An 18,402-nucleotide genomic window follows, 5' to 3' on the forward strand; every position below is an offset into this window, starting at 1 on the left:
TCGGAGGATGGGGAGCCATCGGGAGGGAGAAACAGTCGACGATGGCAGGGATTAGTGATTTTTTCAAACTTGGTTTAGGGAAGAAAAGTTAGTTTTTAAACTTTTAGGGAGGAAAATGAGATAAAATTTTCAGAGATTAGTGTTTCGTTAATTTAGTAGGCCATAGGTGGATAAATGATATTTTTAAAGTTAACATGAGGATTTTTTAGAAATCAGCATACCTTGGTAGGAAATAGGCTTTTGGCCTTTTTTAAATAATAAAATGCATGAAATTATGTTTTATCCCTACCCAGAATAAGTTAATCTCGAAGTCCAAACATCAGCGTTATGTAAACAAGGTTGAACAGCCGAAAATTCAGAGATTGTGATGCTGTTCAGTAAATCTTACATCAACACCCACCCTGGTTTTTTCACTTTAGACCGCTGTTCTCCTTAATATCGTAATTCAAGCTCTTATCTTTACTAGCGAATTTCATTCTATTTAAGTTGATTTTGATCTGGGTATTTTGGGTTTTTATAAAATGTTAAATTTGATGTGAGTTTGTGCAGATTTTGATAACGAGTGAATGTTAAGGGAGATATTTAGCGTATTCTGTTGAAAATGGTGTTAGTATTAGCAATAGGAGACCTTCACATTCCTCACAGAGCATCTGATCTCCCACCAAAGTTCAAATCCATGCTTGTTCCTGGCAAGATTCAGCACATCATTTGCACTGGCAATCTTTCCATTAAGGTATTTCTGCTTTTCTTAAATAAAATTTTGGTTGCTATTGTCTTTGTGTAGTTATTTTTGGTAGATATTTTCATATTAATTTTATTGAAAATGTTGGAGGTTGGCTTTTATTCAATTCACGAATGAAACAAATAGGGTCCACAATTTGCTGACATATGGATTCTCTGCCAAATTACTACGTTTTTATCTATGTGCATCGTTCTTTTTTGATGAATTAATCGTACTAGAAACTGTAGAATGATTTCACACTTGAACTAGAGGATAATCAAGAAAGTTATCTATGGATGGTGAAATAGTGCAACCATTTTGTCTACTGGATTGTTTGTTGGTGGGAAAATTCAATGGAAAAAAAAAAATTATTGTTCAGTTCCTTTGGAATTCAAAATGAATCATTAAATTAGCTTCTTGAAATCATTATTTTGGTTATGAATGTTAACTCTTGGTGTGAAATGTGAAACTCTGTCATGGACTCAGATAATACGAATCTATGAAAGACTCTACGTTAAAGTGTTGATGCGTGCTTTTATGTCATTGCTGCTGCTTGCCTTCTAGATCTTCATGGACTTTAGATTTCTTCTTGAATTGGTTGAAACTTGTATCATGTTTGTTGCACTACTCCATGAATCCTTCTCCAACATATTGATTCAAAAATATCTTGTTAGATTTACTCTTACAAATGCTCTTGATGATCAGGAAGTCCATGATTATTTGAAGAGTCTGTGTCCTGATTTGCATATCACTCGAGGTGAATATGATGAAGATTCACGTTATCCAGAAACTAAGACACTCACTATTGGTCAATTCAAACTTGGAATATGTCATGGTCATCAGGTTTGGTTTTCCTTTTGTTTCTCCCAGGGTTTGTTTACTCAATTGTGTTCTCTTATGTGAAGATATGTCTCTCTTGGTAATGGCTTCGTTTTTGTGCTTAGGTTGCTGTTGAATACATCGTCGCAAAATGAATGGTTTGTCCACAAGGAGTTGAATCACTAAAATTTGGTTATTTCAATTTTTCAATCATTCAAATGAAAATAAATTAGTGGATTTTTTTGGTATCAATAAGACATTGTACTAGGGTAGAGTGAAGCATGTGTTGAAATATGAAAATTTTTGTGATCGTGTAACCATAGTGTTATTAGTATAAGCCTAAAAACATTGTGGTGTTTTGTGTGCATGTATGATTGGACAATTAAGAACCTTCTGGTTGCTGGTTTGTACTGGGACTGTACTTAGGATGTGAAGCTACATAGTAAAAATCCATTAAAGGTAAAATCCAGACCTATATTGTGGCATATTGGATGAAGGTAGGGTTCTGTAGGTGAAGAGTGTACATTAAGAGTGATAGTGTCTTGTGTACTTTAGGGAAAATGCCTTGTGTTGGAATTTTAATAACTTTATGCAAAAGCTAGTGTGAATCAACTGACTGTCAAAACTCTTCTGGTTGTTAGTCTCTGCAGTCCAAGTTAATTTCCTGCAATCATGTTCAACTTAATTATGGCAATTCAACGTCAAAGCTCAATATCTATAGCTCAATTTATGTCTTTAATTTACTTAAAGATTGTTTGTACATACATGCATTATCACCAAGTAATGTTTTGAATTTGATAGTGATTACAATTAAAAGTTCAGAATTTGCTTTGGTACTGATTCCGTTATTTCTCATTTTGCATTGAATCATCTTAAGGTGGTTCCCTGGTGTGACTTAGATTCGTTGGCAATGCTACAGAGGCAATTGGATGTAGACATCCTTGTCACTGGCCATACTCATCAGTTCAAAGCCTACAAACATGAGGGCGGTGTTGTCATAAATCCTGGATCTGCTACTGGTGCTTATAGTAGTTTCACATATGATGTTAACCCAAGCTTCGTACTCATGGACATTGATGGTTTGCGTGTTGTGGTTTACGTATATGAACTAATTGATGGCGAGGTAAAGGTTGATAAAATTGATTTTAAGAAGACAGTAACTACTCCGCGTTCATGAACTATCTGATGGAGAAGGATGACAATGGATTTTAAGAAGACAGCAATTACTTGACTGACAGACTGGTGCAATTTTGTGATGATGCCAACTTCATTGCTTTGTTTCTTTTATGTAGATTGAAGCTTTATTTTTAATGAAATTCAGAATTGTCCTATGTAGTTTTGATTGATGCAAAAATAATAAATTGGGATGAGTAATTTAGAGTTCTTTTGGGTACATATCTTTGTTTGAATTTCTATGTCATGATGCTACATGGCTCATGTAGGGACGTGTTCAAGGGTTTGATAAACGAAAACCAACATTGTTTTGATCGAAGTTCATAAGCTTCAACTGATATATTATGATGATGGTTTGTGACTGAAGTTCATAAGCTTCATTCCTTTGTTTCTTTTGTGTAGATTAAAACTTTATTTTTAAGAACAAAGTACAGAAGATATGTTATCATATGATTAGGTGTATTAGGTGTATTATTTGATCTTTAATTTAAGATATTTTAATTATATAGTGATATATTATTTGTATATCTAAATTACGTATAAAACATATGTATTCATAATTTTGTTATTTGTGATTATAATAATTGTGTTCCATACGATGGAATGTATGTGGTATAACTATGATTGTGGTGGAGATGAAACTAATGACATAGGAGCATTGGATTTATTCTGTATCAATTGAAATCCTTGATTGTGTTTGCCCAGGATCTTTTCAATTTTGTAAATTAAGACCCATCATGTGATTAGAAATCTAAGTAATTATTATCTATGGATTTTGATAAACACGGTTTTTATTAAAATGATTTAAGCCAATTTAACTTGGAGCTTTTTATGCTCTAACATTCCCCTTTAAGTGTAACTATGCTACACACTGACATTTGTCATATATGAGGTGATCATGTAAACTTTGGTCCACTTGTTATACATAGAGTGACCCATCTAAACTTGCTGAGTTCGAAATAAAGTCTTGTTCCTTTTTCTTAGCTCGTAGTGTATGGGTTTAAACTTAAGAGTTTGACTCTTTTCCCGCCGTGTTTAAATTGCTTTTGGATTAATGACTGCTAGAGATTTTAAGGCTCTGATATCATGTACATACACATACATGTAGAAATAGATGAATAAATGAAAAATACTATTATTAAAATACAATATAATATTTAAATTTAATTACAAAATTAACTTTAATAATTGGATTTAGAACACTTACTTCAAAACATAGTTTCAAAGCACTAGTGACATATCCACCACTGAGTGTAATGGTGTTAGGCTCGGCCAATCATGGTAATGGCTCGGGTTGGGTCGAGACCTATACAGTAATAGGCCTTCAGGTCGGGTCAACTCATTGATATGTGAAGGTCTAAAGCTCGACACATATAATAATGGGTCATAATTGAGCTGAGCTAGAATTTAATCGGGCAGGTTGGCCCATTTAAACAATATTTTAAAAAAAAAATTTAATTAAAATTTTTAAACACAAATTATTTTTCAATTATTAAAACTGAGAACAGTATCCTAAATATGTTATTTATAATCTCTCACTTGTGGCGGAGGAATGCTATGGTTATATGATGAAAAATATTATAAATTAATAACATAGTATAAATAAATTAATTTATATACTGTATAAATTACAAAACATAAATAAAATATATATACTATATATCATTTATCTACTCATCTTCAACATCCAAATCTCTAAATTCTTCAAAAATATCTTTTATTATATGATTATGTATTTTGAAATCAATTTTAACCTAATCTTTCATACACATTATCACTTCGAATATATTTGGGTGTAAATTGGATCATCTATCATCCAACATACATCCATCTACACTAAAAGTGGATTCTGATGCTACAATTAACACCAGAGGTGTTAGTAAATCTCAGGGCATGATAACAAGCACAGGAAAATTTTCCGTCTTGTCTTTCCATTATGCCAAAACATCTAGTTTTTCAGTATTATATCTTTGAACAATTTTTGGATGATGGTCAGTATTAATATAATTATAAAATTGACTATAATTTGTATTTTGATTGGCAAGTTGTTTACCTTTGTGCAAAAGAGACCATATGTATAACTTTTTTTTGCTTAAACTACTGAAACTTGCATCTAGTACAGAACTTTGTCCAATCCTTCCATATTTTTGTTTATAAATACTATACATATCGAGTAAAAAATCTTGAACATATTCAATAGAATTAACATTGCTATTAACTGACAAATTTTCATTAATAACATTAAATAAATTTTGTAATATATTAGTTTTTGTCCTATGATCTAAAATAGTAGTTACAAAATAAAGTAAAGAAATTTTACTCCAATATTTTAAAAACTTTTGTTCAATTTGCATACATATATTCTGAAAAGTATAATAAGAGTGATGATACCTACGTTCTTTAAAAATATCACTTATTTCTATCATACTATATATTATTGAACAAGTTGTTGGATAATACACACTTGAACAATAATCTGTGGCTATTTTCAATGGCTCTAATATGTTCATTAGAGCCATAACTATTTCTCAATCTTGATCTGTCAAAAAAAAGATCCCCCGAATATTTTGATTAGGTATTGAAATATAGTGTTATAGGAACTTCATACCTTTCACACACTTTTAACATGAGGTATGTTGAATTTCATTTAGTTTTAGTATCTATTTTTAATTTTTTTCTTCTCAACTCTATTGATCCACATAATTGATGATATATTTGTATCTGTGACAAGGATGATAAAATGTATGCAATGATATGCGTAATTACTTCTAAATGTTTTTTAGTCAAGCTCAAACCTTCTTGAGTTATTAAATTAATAATATGACATGCATACTTAATATAAAATAATTTTCCATCAAATGGAGAAGATAAATGATTTTATATATATATATATATATATATATATATATATATATATATTCAATAACTTTATCATTATTTTCGGTATTGTCAAAAGTAATTGAAAAAATAAAAATATTAATTTTATATTCCTAAAAAATATTTGCTAATGCATAATAAATTATAAGACTGTCATGCAGATGTTCCAAATTTCTAAATGTAATAATTTTTTTGCATTACTGTCAATCAAAATTAATGTAATGGGTAGTTGCATAAAGATACTTTATATGTTGATTTGTAGCAGTCCATAAATTAGAAGTTATTGAAATAATACTATTAAAATTATTTAATTCTCCAATAATTTTTAATTTCATTAATTTATAATTTCTCAAGATATCTGACCTAAGAGTTGACCTAGGAATTTTTCTAAATGCTGGTTGAATACTATTTTGCATAATCTATTCTAAAATTTAATTTTTTGCATAACTAAAAGGTTGATCAGAAACAACTATGTATTTAACAATATAGTCTCACATCTTCATTTGATCGTATGTAAAAGTCAACATTTCTCCCATGAGTCTGAAACAGGTCGGACCTTTTGCTGAATTGACACTTGGACCAATAGATTGTGATTGGGTGAATGCAATTTATTTTTGTCCTCTAAGCTCACGTGAATTTTTTTTACAATAATTAGTACACATGTTGGTGAAGATGTCCTATCCCACTTGTACTTACACATGTTAAATAAGAACAACAATGTTTATATATGTCTTGACAAATTAATTTTTCTTTTATTATTTCCTCTATTCGATCGAAGTGCTCTTAGACCATTGACATTTGTTTTCTTTTTCTCTCCTTTGAATAATGCAAATTTGTACCTGTACCACTTTCACCTGTTGGTACTCCACCTATTCCACCTTATACATCATCAATAATATCATTAGCACTAGCATGATAATATTCAAATGGATTGAATTCATTTGACATCAGATCCATTTGTAATATTTTAAAATAATAAAATTATATATATAAAGAATTATTATTTACCAATTCAAATAGTTTTCGAAAGAGAGTCGATTAGAGAAAATAAGATTGAAAATATAATAAAAGAGTTGAGATTGATAGATTTGTAAATGAAATTAAAAATGAAGAAAATTGAATTGGTTTACATAAAAAAAATAGATCAATTTAAAAATTTTAAAAAATTTAGCAATGGCCAGTAGCCGTTGAAGAAGCCAATGACTTCTAGCAAAAGTCATTTTGCTCTGCCTTGGGAAACTTGCAGTAGAAGAAAAAATTATTTTTTTTATTTTTATTTTTTACACAGTATCAAGTCGATTGAGCCAACCTATGGGCTTAATACTAAAACCCCAAACCCAACTCGATAGGCCTATAGGCCTGACCTAACACGCTATAATGTTGAGCCATGTTTTATTTTCGTGTTTTGGGTCGAGCCTCTATTAGACCCAGCCCAATTGACGTGTCAAAAAGAGTGGCTAAAGACAATAAAAAATACAATGGCATTGTTTCTCATGTCTGACCATGAGAAAGTTAAGTATCCCATCTTCTTACTTAATGGTGAGGCAAAAGTTTGGTAGAGGATTATTAATAAGACATATGGTGTAGTCAGTTTCATCAAGGTAAAGATTAGGAGACTATTTATGGCTAACTATAGGATGGTCCACTTGATGTTCCTGAGAATCCAATAATTCATTAATCTAAGGCAAAGGTTTGGTAAAGGAGTACTTCTCCTGATTTAATACATTAGCTCATATGCGTTGAGATGGGGCAAGTACCACTCATGGATAGATGGATAAATTTATCCACAGGCTTAATCCAAAGATTGTTTGAGACTTTATTATAGGTTATTTACCTTCCATATCATATATCAAGTTCTTTTATGAGAAGTATCCTGCAAAAAATTTAGGAAATTGGTTAGAATTTCATAAAAAACAAATCCCTAAACAAATATGGAAATTAAAAATAAAAAGATATAGAAAGATAAAATATAGAAGAACAATCAAAAGAGAAATGAAATTTGAAATCTACACGTTGAAAAATTTTAGAAATTTTTAAATAAAAAAATGATTCAAAAATATGAAAAATACGGATCGATACTTCTTAGAAATGAAAAAAATATAGAAAACGAAATTGAAATTCGAATCTTATACGATGAAATATCCTAGAATAACGAAATTTGAAAAAAGGAATTCAAATTCAAATTCTATATGTTGAAATACCATAAAATGTAAACAATTAAAAAATCATTCGAAAATATAAAAATACGAATTGAAATATCCTAAAATAAAAAAATTCAGAAAAATGAAATTAAAATTCGAATTCTATACGTTGAAATACCTTAGAATATGAACAATCAAAAAATCGTTCAAAAATATAAAAATACGAGTTGAAATATCCTAAAATGACGTAATTCGAAAAAACCGAATTGAAATTCAAATTCTATACGTTGAAATACCTTAGAATGTGAATAATTAAAAAATCATTCGAAAATCTAAAAATACGAATCGAAATATCCTAAAATGATGAAATTCAGAAAAACAGAATTGAAATTCGAATTCTATACGTTGAAATACCTTAGAATGTGAACAATCAAAAAATCATTTGAAAATTTGAAAATACGAGTCAAAATATCCTAAAATGACATAATTTGAAAAAACGAAATTGAAATCCGAACTCTATACGTTGAAATACCCTAAAATGTGAAAATAAAAAAAATCATTCAAAAATTTGAAAATACAAGTCAAAATATCATAAAATGACAAAATTCAAAAAAATAGAACTGAAATTCGAATTCTATACGTTGAAATACCATAAAATATGAACAATCAAAAAATCGTTTAAAAATATAAAAATATAAATCGATATATCCTAAAATAATGAAATATCGATTAGAAATTTTGTTATTACATCGTAAAATATGTCTAAAAAAGCATAAAAATGAAAAACTGAATGTCAAATTTGAAAACTATATATCAAAAAACCCTAGAACAAGAAAAACGATTATGAAATTCGAAAACTACACGTAAAAAAAAAACCTAGATGTGAAAAATATCAATTTACCCCCTAAATAATTTTTTTCTTGTTAACAGGTCTAATATTTTTCCCTTACCCCCTTAGCAATTTTCTAATCTCTTAGAGTTGTTGCGTTTAAAAAAAGTCAATTTTCCCTCAACCCATGGTTTCATGTAAAATATCAATAAGACCCCTAGTGGATTACCCCCTATTTCCCCGATTCCTAGAATTTTGAAAAAGCTAACTTTCTCCCCAACCCATGGTTGATCTCTCCTATCCGTGGGAGAATTCATTTGGTCCGTGGGATCCACTGTCCCCATGGATCAAGTGTTAGTGATTCTAACCCATTTTTTGACTGAAAAATTGTCCTTTCTGTCTGAAATTTCAATACAAATCAAATCTATATATCCTATAATACAAAACCCCTTAAAAAATTTAACAAAAAACAACCAATAATCAAAACATTTTATGTATTATTCAAAATCGAAACCCTAAAATTTCAAACCTCAAAATCCCCTTCAAATTTTAATAATCTTAATAGTAAATTGATTCAAGCAAGAGTAGGAAAGATGTACTAACATTCTTTACCATTTTCGGTTGTTAGAAAACATGAAAATCAATGGAAATCACGAAAATCAATAGAAATCTTTTCATTTATGGAACGCCCATAGGATTGTCGTGGGAAAAGCAAAATTCTTTGAATTTGTACAGTGGAACCATAGGAAAATAACAGGCAAAATATGTAAAGTTCTTGGTTGATATATAGGGGCAGTTTTGTCATTTCATAAAAAAGGGTATTTTTGCTTAATCCTAATTGTTTTGGGTAATTTCGCTTGGACTCCTTAATTTAAGACATTTATATAATTTCCCTTAAAATAAAGCATATGATCATGTATAATATCCTCCAAATCAACCCATATTTTCAATTGATAACACTAGTAATTCATCCTCCTTCACCTTCGCTTTTCTTTAAACTAATGCCTAAATTAAGAAACCCTCCCGATTTTCTTGGGATTGAGGATGCTTTTTCTTGAGGTTCCGAGCATTCCACCGATCTTCGTTTAGAGCAGCAGCACTTTGCAGATTTATACCCAGATTGTGTTCAAGTCAAGATTATGCTGAGATTGCACTTGCAGTGTCAATTTTTTATCGACTAGAATGGTAAGGTAATCTATCTTGGCAGTGTCTGAATGCAAACTCAAAAAGCATCTCAGCTTCCAGAAATATTTAAAAAACCATTTACTGTAAATGAAGAACTTTCAAATGCCCTAACATCTCTGCAAAATATTCGATCAAGCATGTTGTGATAAGATAATTAGAAGGATATTCAGTATCATTAACAGCCACAGGGTCACTGGGAATGGTTTTGCATAGGTGCTTGTATAACCAAAGTTCCAAGTGTTTATGTGCGATGTCAATAGTGGCGGTGATGGTAAAATACCTGCGAGCGGCTGTTTTGTGGTTGGAAGAGAGCCAGCAGAAATGCCAAGTATGTCTTGGTGGCTTTATTTCTTAATCCTAGGATTGCAGTAACCAAATAAGCTAGAAACAGAAATTATAAATTTGAAGATTAAGGGAGTATATTTAAAATTAACTAAAATTGACAATTAGAAGTAGGCATAGCAAATGGGTTGGGCCACCGAAGCATGCCAAAATGGCCTGGCTCTGAAGGGCACTTCCCGCCATTGTAGCAGGCCCATGAGCTGGCATCGCCCGGATCGCACAGTAAGCGTGAATTTAAAATAGAATTTTAATTTTTTTAATTTATGGCCTCTGCCAGAAGGCAATGGCTGCTTGCAAGTAGCCGCGTTGGTTAAATTTTTTTTCTGTTCATTTTCAATTTCTTATATAAACCCCTTCCCTTTTTCAAATTTCATATACACTCACTCACACTCACATCTGAGTCTCTCTCAATCTTTCATTATTCTTAACCTCTTGTCAAATCTCATTTTAAAATTATTTAAATTCGTAAATAATAATTTTTTGTATTTTCAATTTTGTTTTCATCTCAATTTTGTCAATCAATTTTATATTTTTGTTATAATTTAATATATAAAAAATACTTTATAAATGGATTTAGAATCTTATGATTTTTATCTATTTGAATATTATCATACTGATACTGATAATATTATTTATGATCAATATAGAATTGGTGAAATACTAAAAAGTGAAAGCAAGAGAGTCATATATTCAACAAGAACGAAAAAAAAAAAGTCTATAGTATAAGATTACTTTGATCAAACAACATGAATGATAGAAGGAAAAAAAATTGTCTAACAATATGTAAACATTGTAATTCATGTTTAACATGTATAAGTTTGAGTGATACAAGACATTTTCGTCGACATATTACTAATTATAAAAACAATTCCATTCAAAATTAGAGAGCAAAAACAAATTGCATTTATTCAATAGCGATTTGTTGATCCTAACACCAGTACAGCAAGAGATCAAAGCATCAACTCTAAAAGAAAAACCGATAAAATAAAATTAATAACCAATATATTATAATATTCCGCAGGAATCTTCCAGTAATTGAAATATCAAATGAATCCGGGAGTTCCCCCAAACACTTCAGTAGGAAAAACACCCATTTAGTTGGGAGTCCCCAGTGAAGTGCACAGGGGAACTCGAGGAGACACCTGATGACCACTCATTGCTAAGATAATGCTTCCAAGCCCTCTATTTATAGAATGAGCTACAGCTACGAAGAAGAGAAATCTGAGCGTATAATCATAAAGCATTAATATTCCCTGTGAACTTGGACGCAATTTTGGTATTCATTGGAAGTAGAAAATGATCCAAGGTAAGGTTAATGGCTACATTCATCAATTGAGCCCTTTTGTATTTTCATCTTTATCAACCCTCTCACTTTCAGCTTTTCTCGGATATGAAAAGAAATCAGATTCTATTATATATGCACTTACATCTGTGATTACAAAAGACCACGTGTCACATATTCTAAAATGTTTTGCCTAGTTGAAGGTAATGTTGTAAAATGGTCCACACTTATCACTATCTCCACCCATCCATTGAATCTCGGCTCATTTTAATCACCCTCAAATGAGTATGCACGTATCTTGCTTTAAGTTTAACTCGGAATGATAAACTGCTACATTAGCTATTATACTCAAATTAATGTTGAAGGAATAGGTAGATCTTAGAAATAAATAAGAACAAAAGATGGGGGAACTTTCAGGAGCTCTTAATCATATCATATCATTCTTTGCCCTCATAATATTCACAATTCTGACCAGGTTCAACTCTGAAAACTTCGTAAATGCAATCTTCACACATCTCTAATGGCCTTCTCTCACCGTAAGGGCCTCCAATTTTTGAGATATAAATAGTAGGCAAGCCTGCTGTTTTAAATCATACTGAGGGAAGAACAAGAACAAATGGAGCTCCAGTTGTCCCCTGGAGTTCTCCTGAACTCTTCATGGGGGTTCTCTAAGACCATAATCAAATGGAAATTGTACCTTCTGAAGTGTTTGGGGGAACTCTGGATGGCACCTGGAACTACTGATTCGTGAAAACAAAGATGGGATTGGCAGGCATAAACATGTTTTTAGATATAAGTCTTGGAGTTCGTTAACTTAAGGTTTTTCTTTGCATTTTAAGTAGGGCATTCAACTGTCTATCAAACGACTGTGACTGTGACCTGATTAGGCTTTTAGAAGTAGGAGAATTTAACTTTCTGATGATCAAATAACAAATTTTTTTTTTGTCGCACGTAACTCTGAGGTTGCATTTGTGCTGCTTTAAAGAAATGTTGAAATTCCCATCTTGCATCAGGTATATGTCTTACATGTGTCTAAACTTCGGTCAGCACAAAAATAATGAACTCATAAAACGACTGCATCGATCGCCTTCTTGGACTTTTTATTTTTCATCATGTTTTTGATATATTAATACCCAAAAAGCTTTTTTATATATATAATACATGATAGTTTATCATTTATTATTTTGATATATTCATGTTTGAGAATATACCGATTTGTTTGAAGAATATCATACAGTATTAGATAATATTATAATTGCTTGTATCAATTAATTTAATGTACAAGTCCTCAATGTATATCCATCATTGTAATTAATACAAGTAAAAGAGTTTGTTAAAGAATGTATAGTATTTTATTTCATTTATTTGAATATTTCAATTTGTTATTTAGTTATTCTTCAAAAAAATGCTGTTAATTTGAGAGGGTAATAAACCCAAATCTAGAAATTATTAGTGGGGTTGCGAAGAAAATTGCTCAAATTGTAAAATTTGATTAAACTATTTGAAATTTACAATTTTATTTGGGTTGAGTTGGAAAAAATTTAAATTGGAAAACAGAAAATCCCGTTTGATTCGGGTTGGATTGAAAAAAACAATTTATAATTTGGTTTACAATTTATAAATTTGAAGGAGAATATTGACGAAGAAGACGCTGAAGATGGAGAGTGTTCGGACTTGCAGGATTATTTATTATAGGGAAATTATAAAAAATAGCCAAAATTTAGGGGGTCTAAAAAAATTGCCCAAAATATTCAGGTTTAAGCAAAAATGCCCAGGTTTTATGAAATGACAAAACTACCCCCATATATAAACACAGCAAATTTTCTTACTTCCCACGGTCATTTTACTGTGCAAATTCAAAGAAAATTCAAAATTTCCCACTTTCCCACGGTCGACCAAATTTTCGTCGATTTTCTTGCTTTCCGACAACCGCAAATGGCAAAGAAGGTTAGTATATCTCCCGTAATCTTGTTTGAGTTAAGTTATTGCTCATATTATTGAGATTTTGAGGTTTGAAATTTTAGAGTTTCGATTTGAACAATGCTTAAAATGTTTTAATTCTTGGTTGTTTTCGTTGAATTGATTGAGGGGTTTTGTGTTATACAACGTGTAGATTTGATTTATGTGGAATTCGGAGGTCGAAACAACCAAATTTTGGTCGAAAATGGCTGCCAAAGGATCGACAGTCCGACCATGGGAACAGTGTTTCCCACGATCAAACGAATTCTCCCACGGTCAGTAGACATTGACCGTGGGTTAGGGGGTAAAATAGCTTTTTTAAAATATTGAGGTGTCGGGGAGAGTCCTTAGCCCACGACAGGTTTTTCTGAAATTTACTGCTTGACCGTGGGTTTTCCATTCTCGCACGCTCATCCCACGGTTCGAAACTTCCCAATCAGATTTTCGCCGATTTTCTTGTTTTCCGGCAACGGCAAATGACAAATAAGGTTAGTATATCTCCCGTAATCTTATTTAAATCAAGTTATTACTCATATTATTGAGATTTGATTGAGATTTTGGGATTTGAAATTTTAGGGTTTCGATTTGAACAATGCTTAAAATGTTTTAATTTTTGGTTGTTTTCATTGAATTGATTAAGGGGTTTTGTGTTATACAACGTGTAGATTTGATTTATGTGAAAATTGGAGACCGAAACAACCAAATTTTGGCCGAAAATGGCTGCAAAGGATTGGCAGTCCGACCGTGGGAACAGTGTTTCCCACGGTCAAACGATTTCTCCCACGCTCAGCAGACATTGACCATAGGTTAGGGGGTAAAATAGATTTTTTAAAATATTAGGGAGCCAACGGAGATTTCTTAGAACACAATGGGTTTTTTGAAATTTGTTATGTAACAGCAGACCTGTTTACAATATAAAATATCCAAAAACCTCTCATATTTATCTAAAATTACATTTAAGCCTTATAGTGAGTGAGAAGTTAAATAAATGAGGAGAAGGGTAATTTTGGTATTTTTTTGCTTAGAAATAGTGATTTTGGGTATTTTTGCTTGGAAATAGTGATTTTGGGCATTTTTGCTTAATAGGAGGGTATTTTGGCCATTTTTTAAAATTTCCCTTTATTTTTTATTATCTATATTTCATCTTATTTTCTTATTAGAGAAGTAAACTAAATGAACTTAATAAATAATAATAACTTAATTAGTTTTATTAATGACAACGAGTTCAAACCTTGATTTGAATTTGATTTATTTAATTGGACTTGAAATAATTTGGATAAAATTGATCATTAATTTGAAGAACCTTTCAAAAGATTTTTTTATTAAATGGGTAAATTAATATCATAATAAATCACAAAATGTTTATGTTGACTGAAAATATATATAAATGATTGTAAATGAAGTAAGGGGATTTGTATCTATTATTCCTACTTTTTTATATATCTATAAGACCTATAATGATAAGTTTGAAAGTTCTTTTAGTGAGAAAATTAAAAGTTTGTCATTAAAAAATATAAATTTATTTAGTTTTAATAAAAGTATATATAATTGGTTGTTAAAATTATAAAATTAATAATTATAATGAAGAAATATTTATCCCCTAATCAATTTTTTTCTCATTAAATACCATTTCTTTTGTAGTTAAGTAGTTTTCAAGCCAAATTATACTGTAAATCATTTTTTTTAAATAGTTGTGAACAACATTTTTTATAAATATGTAAAAGCTATAAAGTATTACATTTAACTTTCTTATTATTTTAATATGTTTGATGTAATAATGTTATCTTAGCACTATTGTTTTATTGTATCTATTGGGCTTAAGTCCAATCATGACGGATCAATCCATTCCAGATGCGTAAATTGCCCATGATAGTTAATAGCTTAACCTTTGGACACATATAAAATGCCTCAAAAAACTGCCGCTTAAAAGTTACGTGTTTTGTGCTTTTTCTCCTCCTAAGAACGCCAAATATAGAGCTGCCCAAAGTTGGGTTAAATTCTATAGAATTCAGAAAGATAGTATAAAGGCAAACATGTGCCGTGAAAAACTAAATACCCTCCGGATTATTCAATGAAAGATTTTACATATTTTGGGTATGTAATTTATAGTATTTTGAATTTAAATAATTGGCTGAATTTTCCAACATTAGTATCAGACTCTAAGGTTGATAATTTATAGATTATTCATGTAATTCTATAATCAATTGATTGAAGTCAAAACCTAGAATTTGTGCTTAAATTGATTGAAATTCGAATTTTGGGTTCGAATTAAATTAGTAAAATTGTATGAAACAAAGACTTAGAAATGTGTTAGGAAGATGTTTGGATATGTGTTGCATGGTTTGGTCTTAAAATAGCACCAAAATATGGTCAAAATCAACAAAAATCATGACCTTATTGCTTCAATTCCACCAGTATCTTATGACATTGATGCAAAAATTGCAATGGTTAAGACCAATGACATGAATTGATCAAAAGTCCTATGCTTTTTAGCCTAAACAATAGTCAGAATTGGCAAATTGAATAGAAGAATTTTTAGGGTTCTTGGTTGATGTCGGCTTGCATTCAGGTTCAGAAAACCTGACTATTTAGCCTATTTTGTCAATAGGTTACCCAAACCCATTGATTAATGGGTTAACCCATTTGGTCAACCCAGTGACCTAAACTGGTCAACACCCATTAGGTTGATTGATCGATCAATAGTCAATGGTCAACAGTCTAACTCAACTAGGTAAACGAATCAACCAAACCCAAACTAGACCTAATCTGTTCTCACTAGTGCATGGTGGTGCATTGACGGTGTAGTTGGCACATGTAGGCATGTCATCAATGCATGAGACATTATTTCAGTGCGTGAAGGCATGTGAGACCTTGTTCCGATGCGTAAAGGTGTATGGGTTATTGTTTTGACACGTGAGAGTACGTGAAACCCTCTTATAGATGCGTGACAACGCATTGATTCATAAATCAATGTGTTGACTCAAATCCAATGGTTGCTACGACACATTAAGGCATGTGAGACCTCATTCTACCTTATGTAAACATATAGCAATGTTTCCAATCACATGTTTTTGAATTATGTAATGCTACATAATGTATTGTCTTGTTAATGCTTATGTTATTATGCAAATATGATTATTTTTTATTTATTTTGTCTATTTTTAAGGACAAACATGTTAACTAAGGACCATTACATAAAATATAAGATAAGGCCATCTGATAATTTATTTGTGCATGTTAGGAATATGTATCATAAATATTTAGAATTGATAGAAAGTCATATACTCTTAACTAGAAAAGAAATGATATATGGTCTACTTATTTCCATGCTTGACCATTGGACTCTTGTGATACATGATCTTGTTAAGGACAAGAATGTAAAGAGTTTGTACGATTATGTGGATGAATTACAACTTGCTGAAGAGTTATGCATTGTAATGAATCTACGAAAATCCACTACTTTATTGTTTTTCCAAATCAACGAAGTGCAAGGTATTTGGGCTATCGCAAACAATATAGGAACTTTATCATGGATAATGTGACTTGAATAATAGTACGAGATAATGAAATGGTATTTCTTAATACTGATTAGAGAATAAACCACAGACATGAAAAACGGTTAAAATATAGAATAACATGTTTTAATGACTGTGAGTCCTAGTATTAAGGTTGTACTATAAATGGTCCTGGTCATAGTAGATATGCATAAATTCTTTTTTTTTGTATTGCATATTATCAATATTAATTGTTGGAATTCTCAAATTGGTAAAATTAATGAAATTTTTATTTAGAATTATTATTGGCACTATTAGATTAAATTTTAAAATATGAAACAATTGAATCATAGAAGATGATTGACAACATAGTGAACTTTCGATTTTAAACTTTATGTGAGATTTTTTTAAATGTTAATGCACGATTGTGACAATGTGTGTATAATTGCATTAGTTGATGTTGTATATGATATGTCTTGGTAGTTTGATTAACCATAACATCTAAGAATATAATAGCTTACTAGAACAAAGGCGAGAAACTAAATAGGGACAACTATAATATATGAAATTTAAAGATGCATTATGTCCTAAGTGAGCAAAAGGCCTTGAAGGCTGTAATCAAGTTATGGAAGAACCTCAACTAGTTGAGGGGTAGAACCTGAATAATGTCTAACACAAATATGATATAGACTATGTCACGCATGGAAGAAAAAGGACTCCACTGCGTGTGATAACTTAATTAGCTCTATAAATGATGATCTGGTATATGAATACCCAACTGCAAATGTCATATGGATGATTTTGAAAGAAAAGTTTAAAAGGACTACTGTCTTCAAATTGCGATAATTAACAGATATAAGAATGTCCCTAGCAAATTGATGAAACAATATCCAAGGGACATGCCAAATATAATAATGGGGCTGAGACAACAAGTTCAGGCAATAGTAAGATCTTTTCCCAATGTTGGGAGCATATAAAAGTGAATATGACCCACAATAAGAAAATCAAGATTTTTTTTGATATTGCTTGCCATATTGAGTTAAAGGATAGTACCTTAAGGTAATTGGACTAGGTACTCATGTATAGGTTGTAGAATCTAGTTCCAAGAGGTTTTTTCGCTTTAACCATAAGTGGCACAAGTCCAAGAAAAAGGAAAAAGATTGTACAAAGCCCTAAGAATAAAAACAAGCAATTCCAATAAAGAAAGGTATATACGTTGGAAAGAGGGACAAAACTAAAATGATTTGTTACAATTATGACATAAAGGGTTATTTTACCCGTGAATTCATGAAGCTGAAAAAAGAATTGTCTTATTCTACCTTAAGTTATGGAACTTGAGCAAAAATCTATAGAGCACTGCAACAATAAATAATAATAACAAAGAGATAAAGGTATTAAATGCCTCTATAAGGCTGTAAATACAAGTTGATTACACTTGGACTCATAATGAATAAAAAGAAAGCTTGGTAAGAGTTACAAAGAAACAAAGTCTTTTAGTTTTTTTTTTCTTTTTCACTTGTAAAAAAAATGTCTAACCTTTCGCTCTTCAGTCCAAGCTCAATTTGTAAAGCTAGGTTACG

General features: G+C 30.8%; 1 protein-coding gene across 2 annotated transcripts; it reads left to right on the forward strand.

Annotated features, from left to right (window-relative positions):
- Positions 1-296: 296 nt before the first annotated feature.
- LOC123215921 (vacuolar protein sorting-associated protein 29-like) lies at positions 297-2,933 on the forward strand. Of its 2 annotated transcripts, XM_044636228.1 has the most exons (4): positions 297-440; positions 550-733; positions 1,427-1,564; positions 2,418-2,933. In XM_044636228.1, exons 2-4 carry the CDS (start codon positions 602-604, stop codon positions 2,715-2,717), a joined length of 570 nt encoding a protein of 189 aa, XP_044492163.1. In that variant the 5' UTR covers positions 297-440; positions 550-601; the 3' UTR covers positions 2,718-2,933. The 2 variants fall into 2 exon arrangements, with proteins under 2 accessions (XP_044492163.1, XP_044492164.1); XM_044636229.1 differs by having other exon boundaries at positions 354-733.
- Positions 2,934-18,402: the final 15,469 nt, after the last annotated feature.

This window comes from Mangifera indica, chromosome 5 (assembly GCF_011075055.1).
Source record: "Mangifera indica cultivar Alphonso chromosome 5, CATAS_Mindica_2.1, whole genome shotgun sequence".
Taxonomy (NCBI): domain Eukaryota; kingdom Viridiplantae; phylum Streptophyta; class Magnoliopsida; order Sapindales; family Anacardiaceae; genus Mangifera; species Mangifera indica.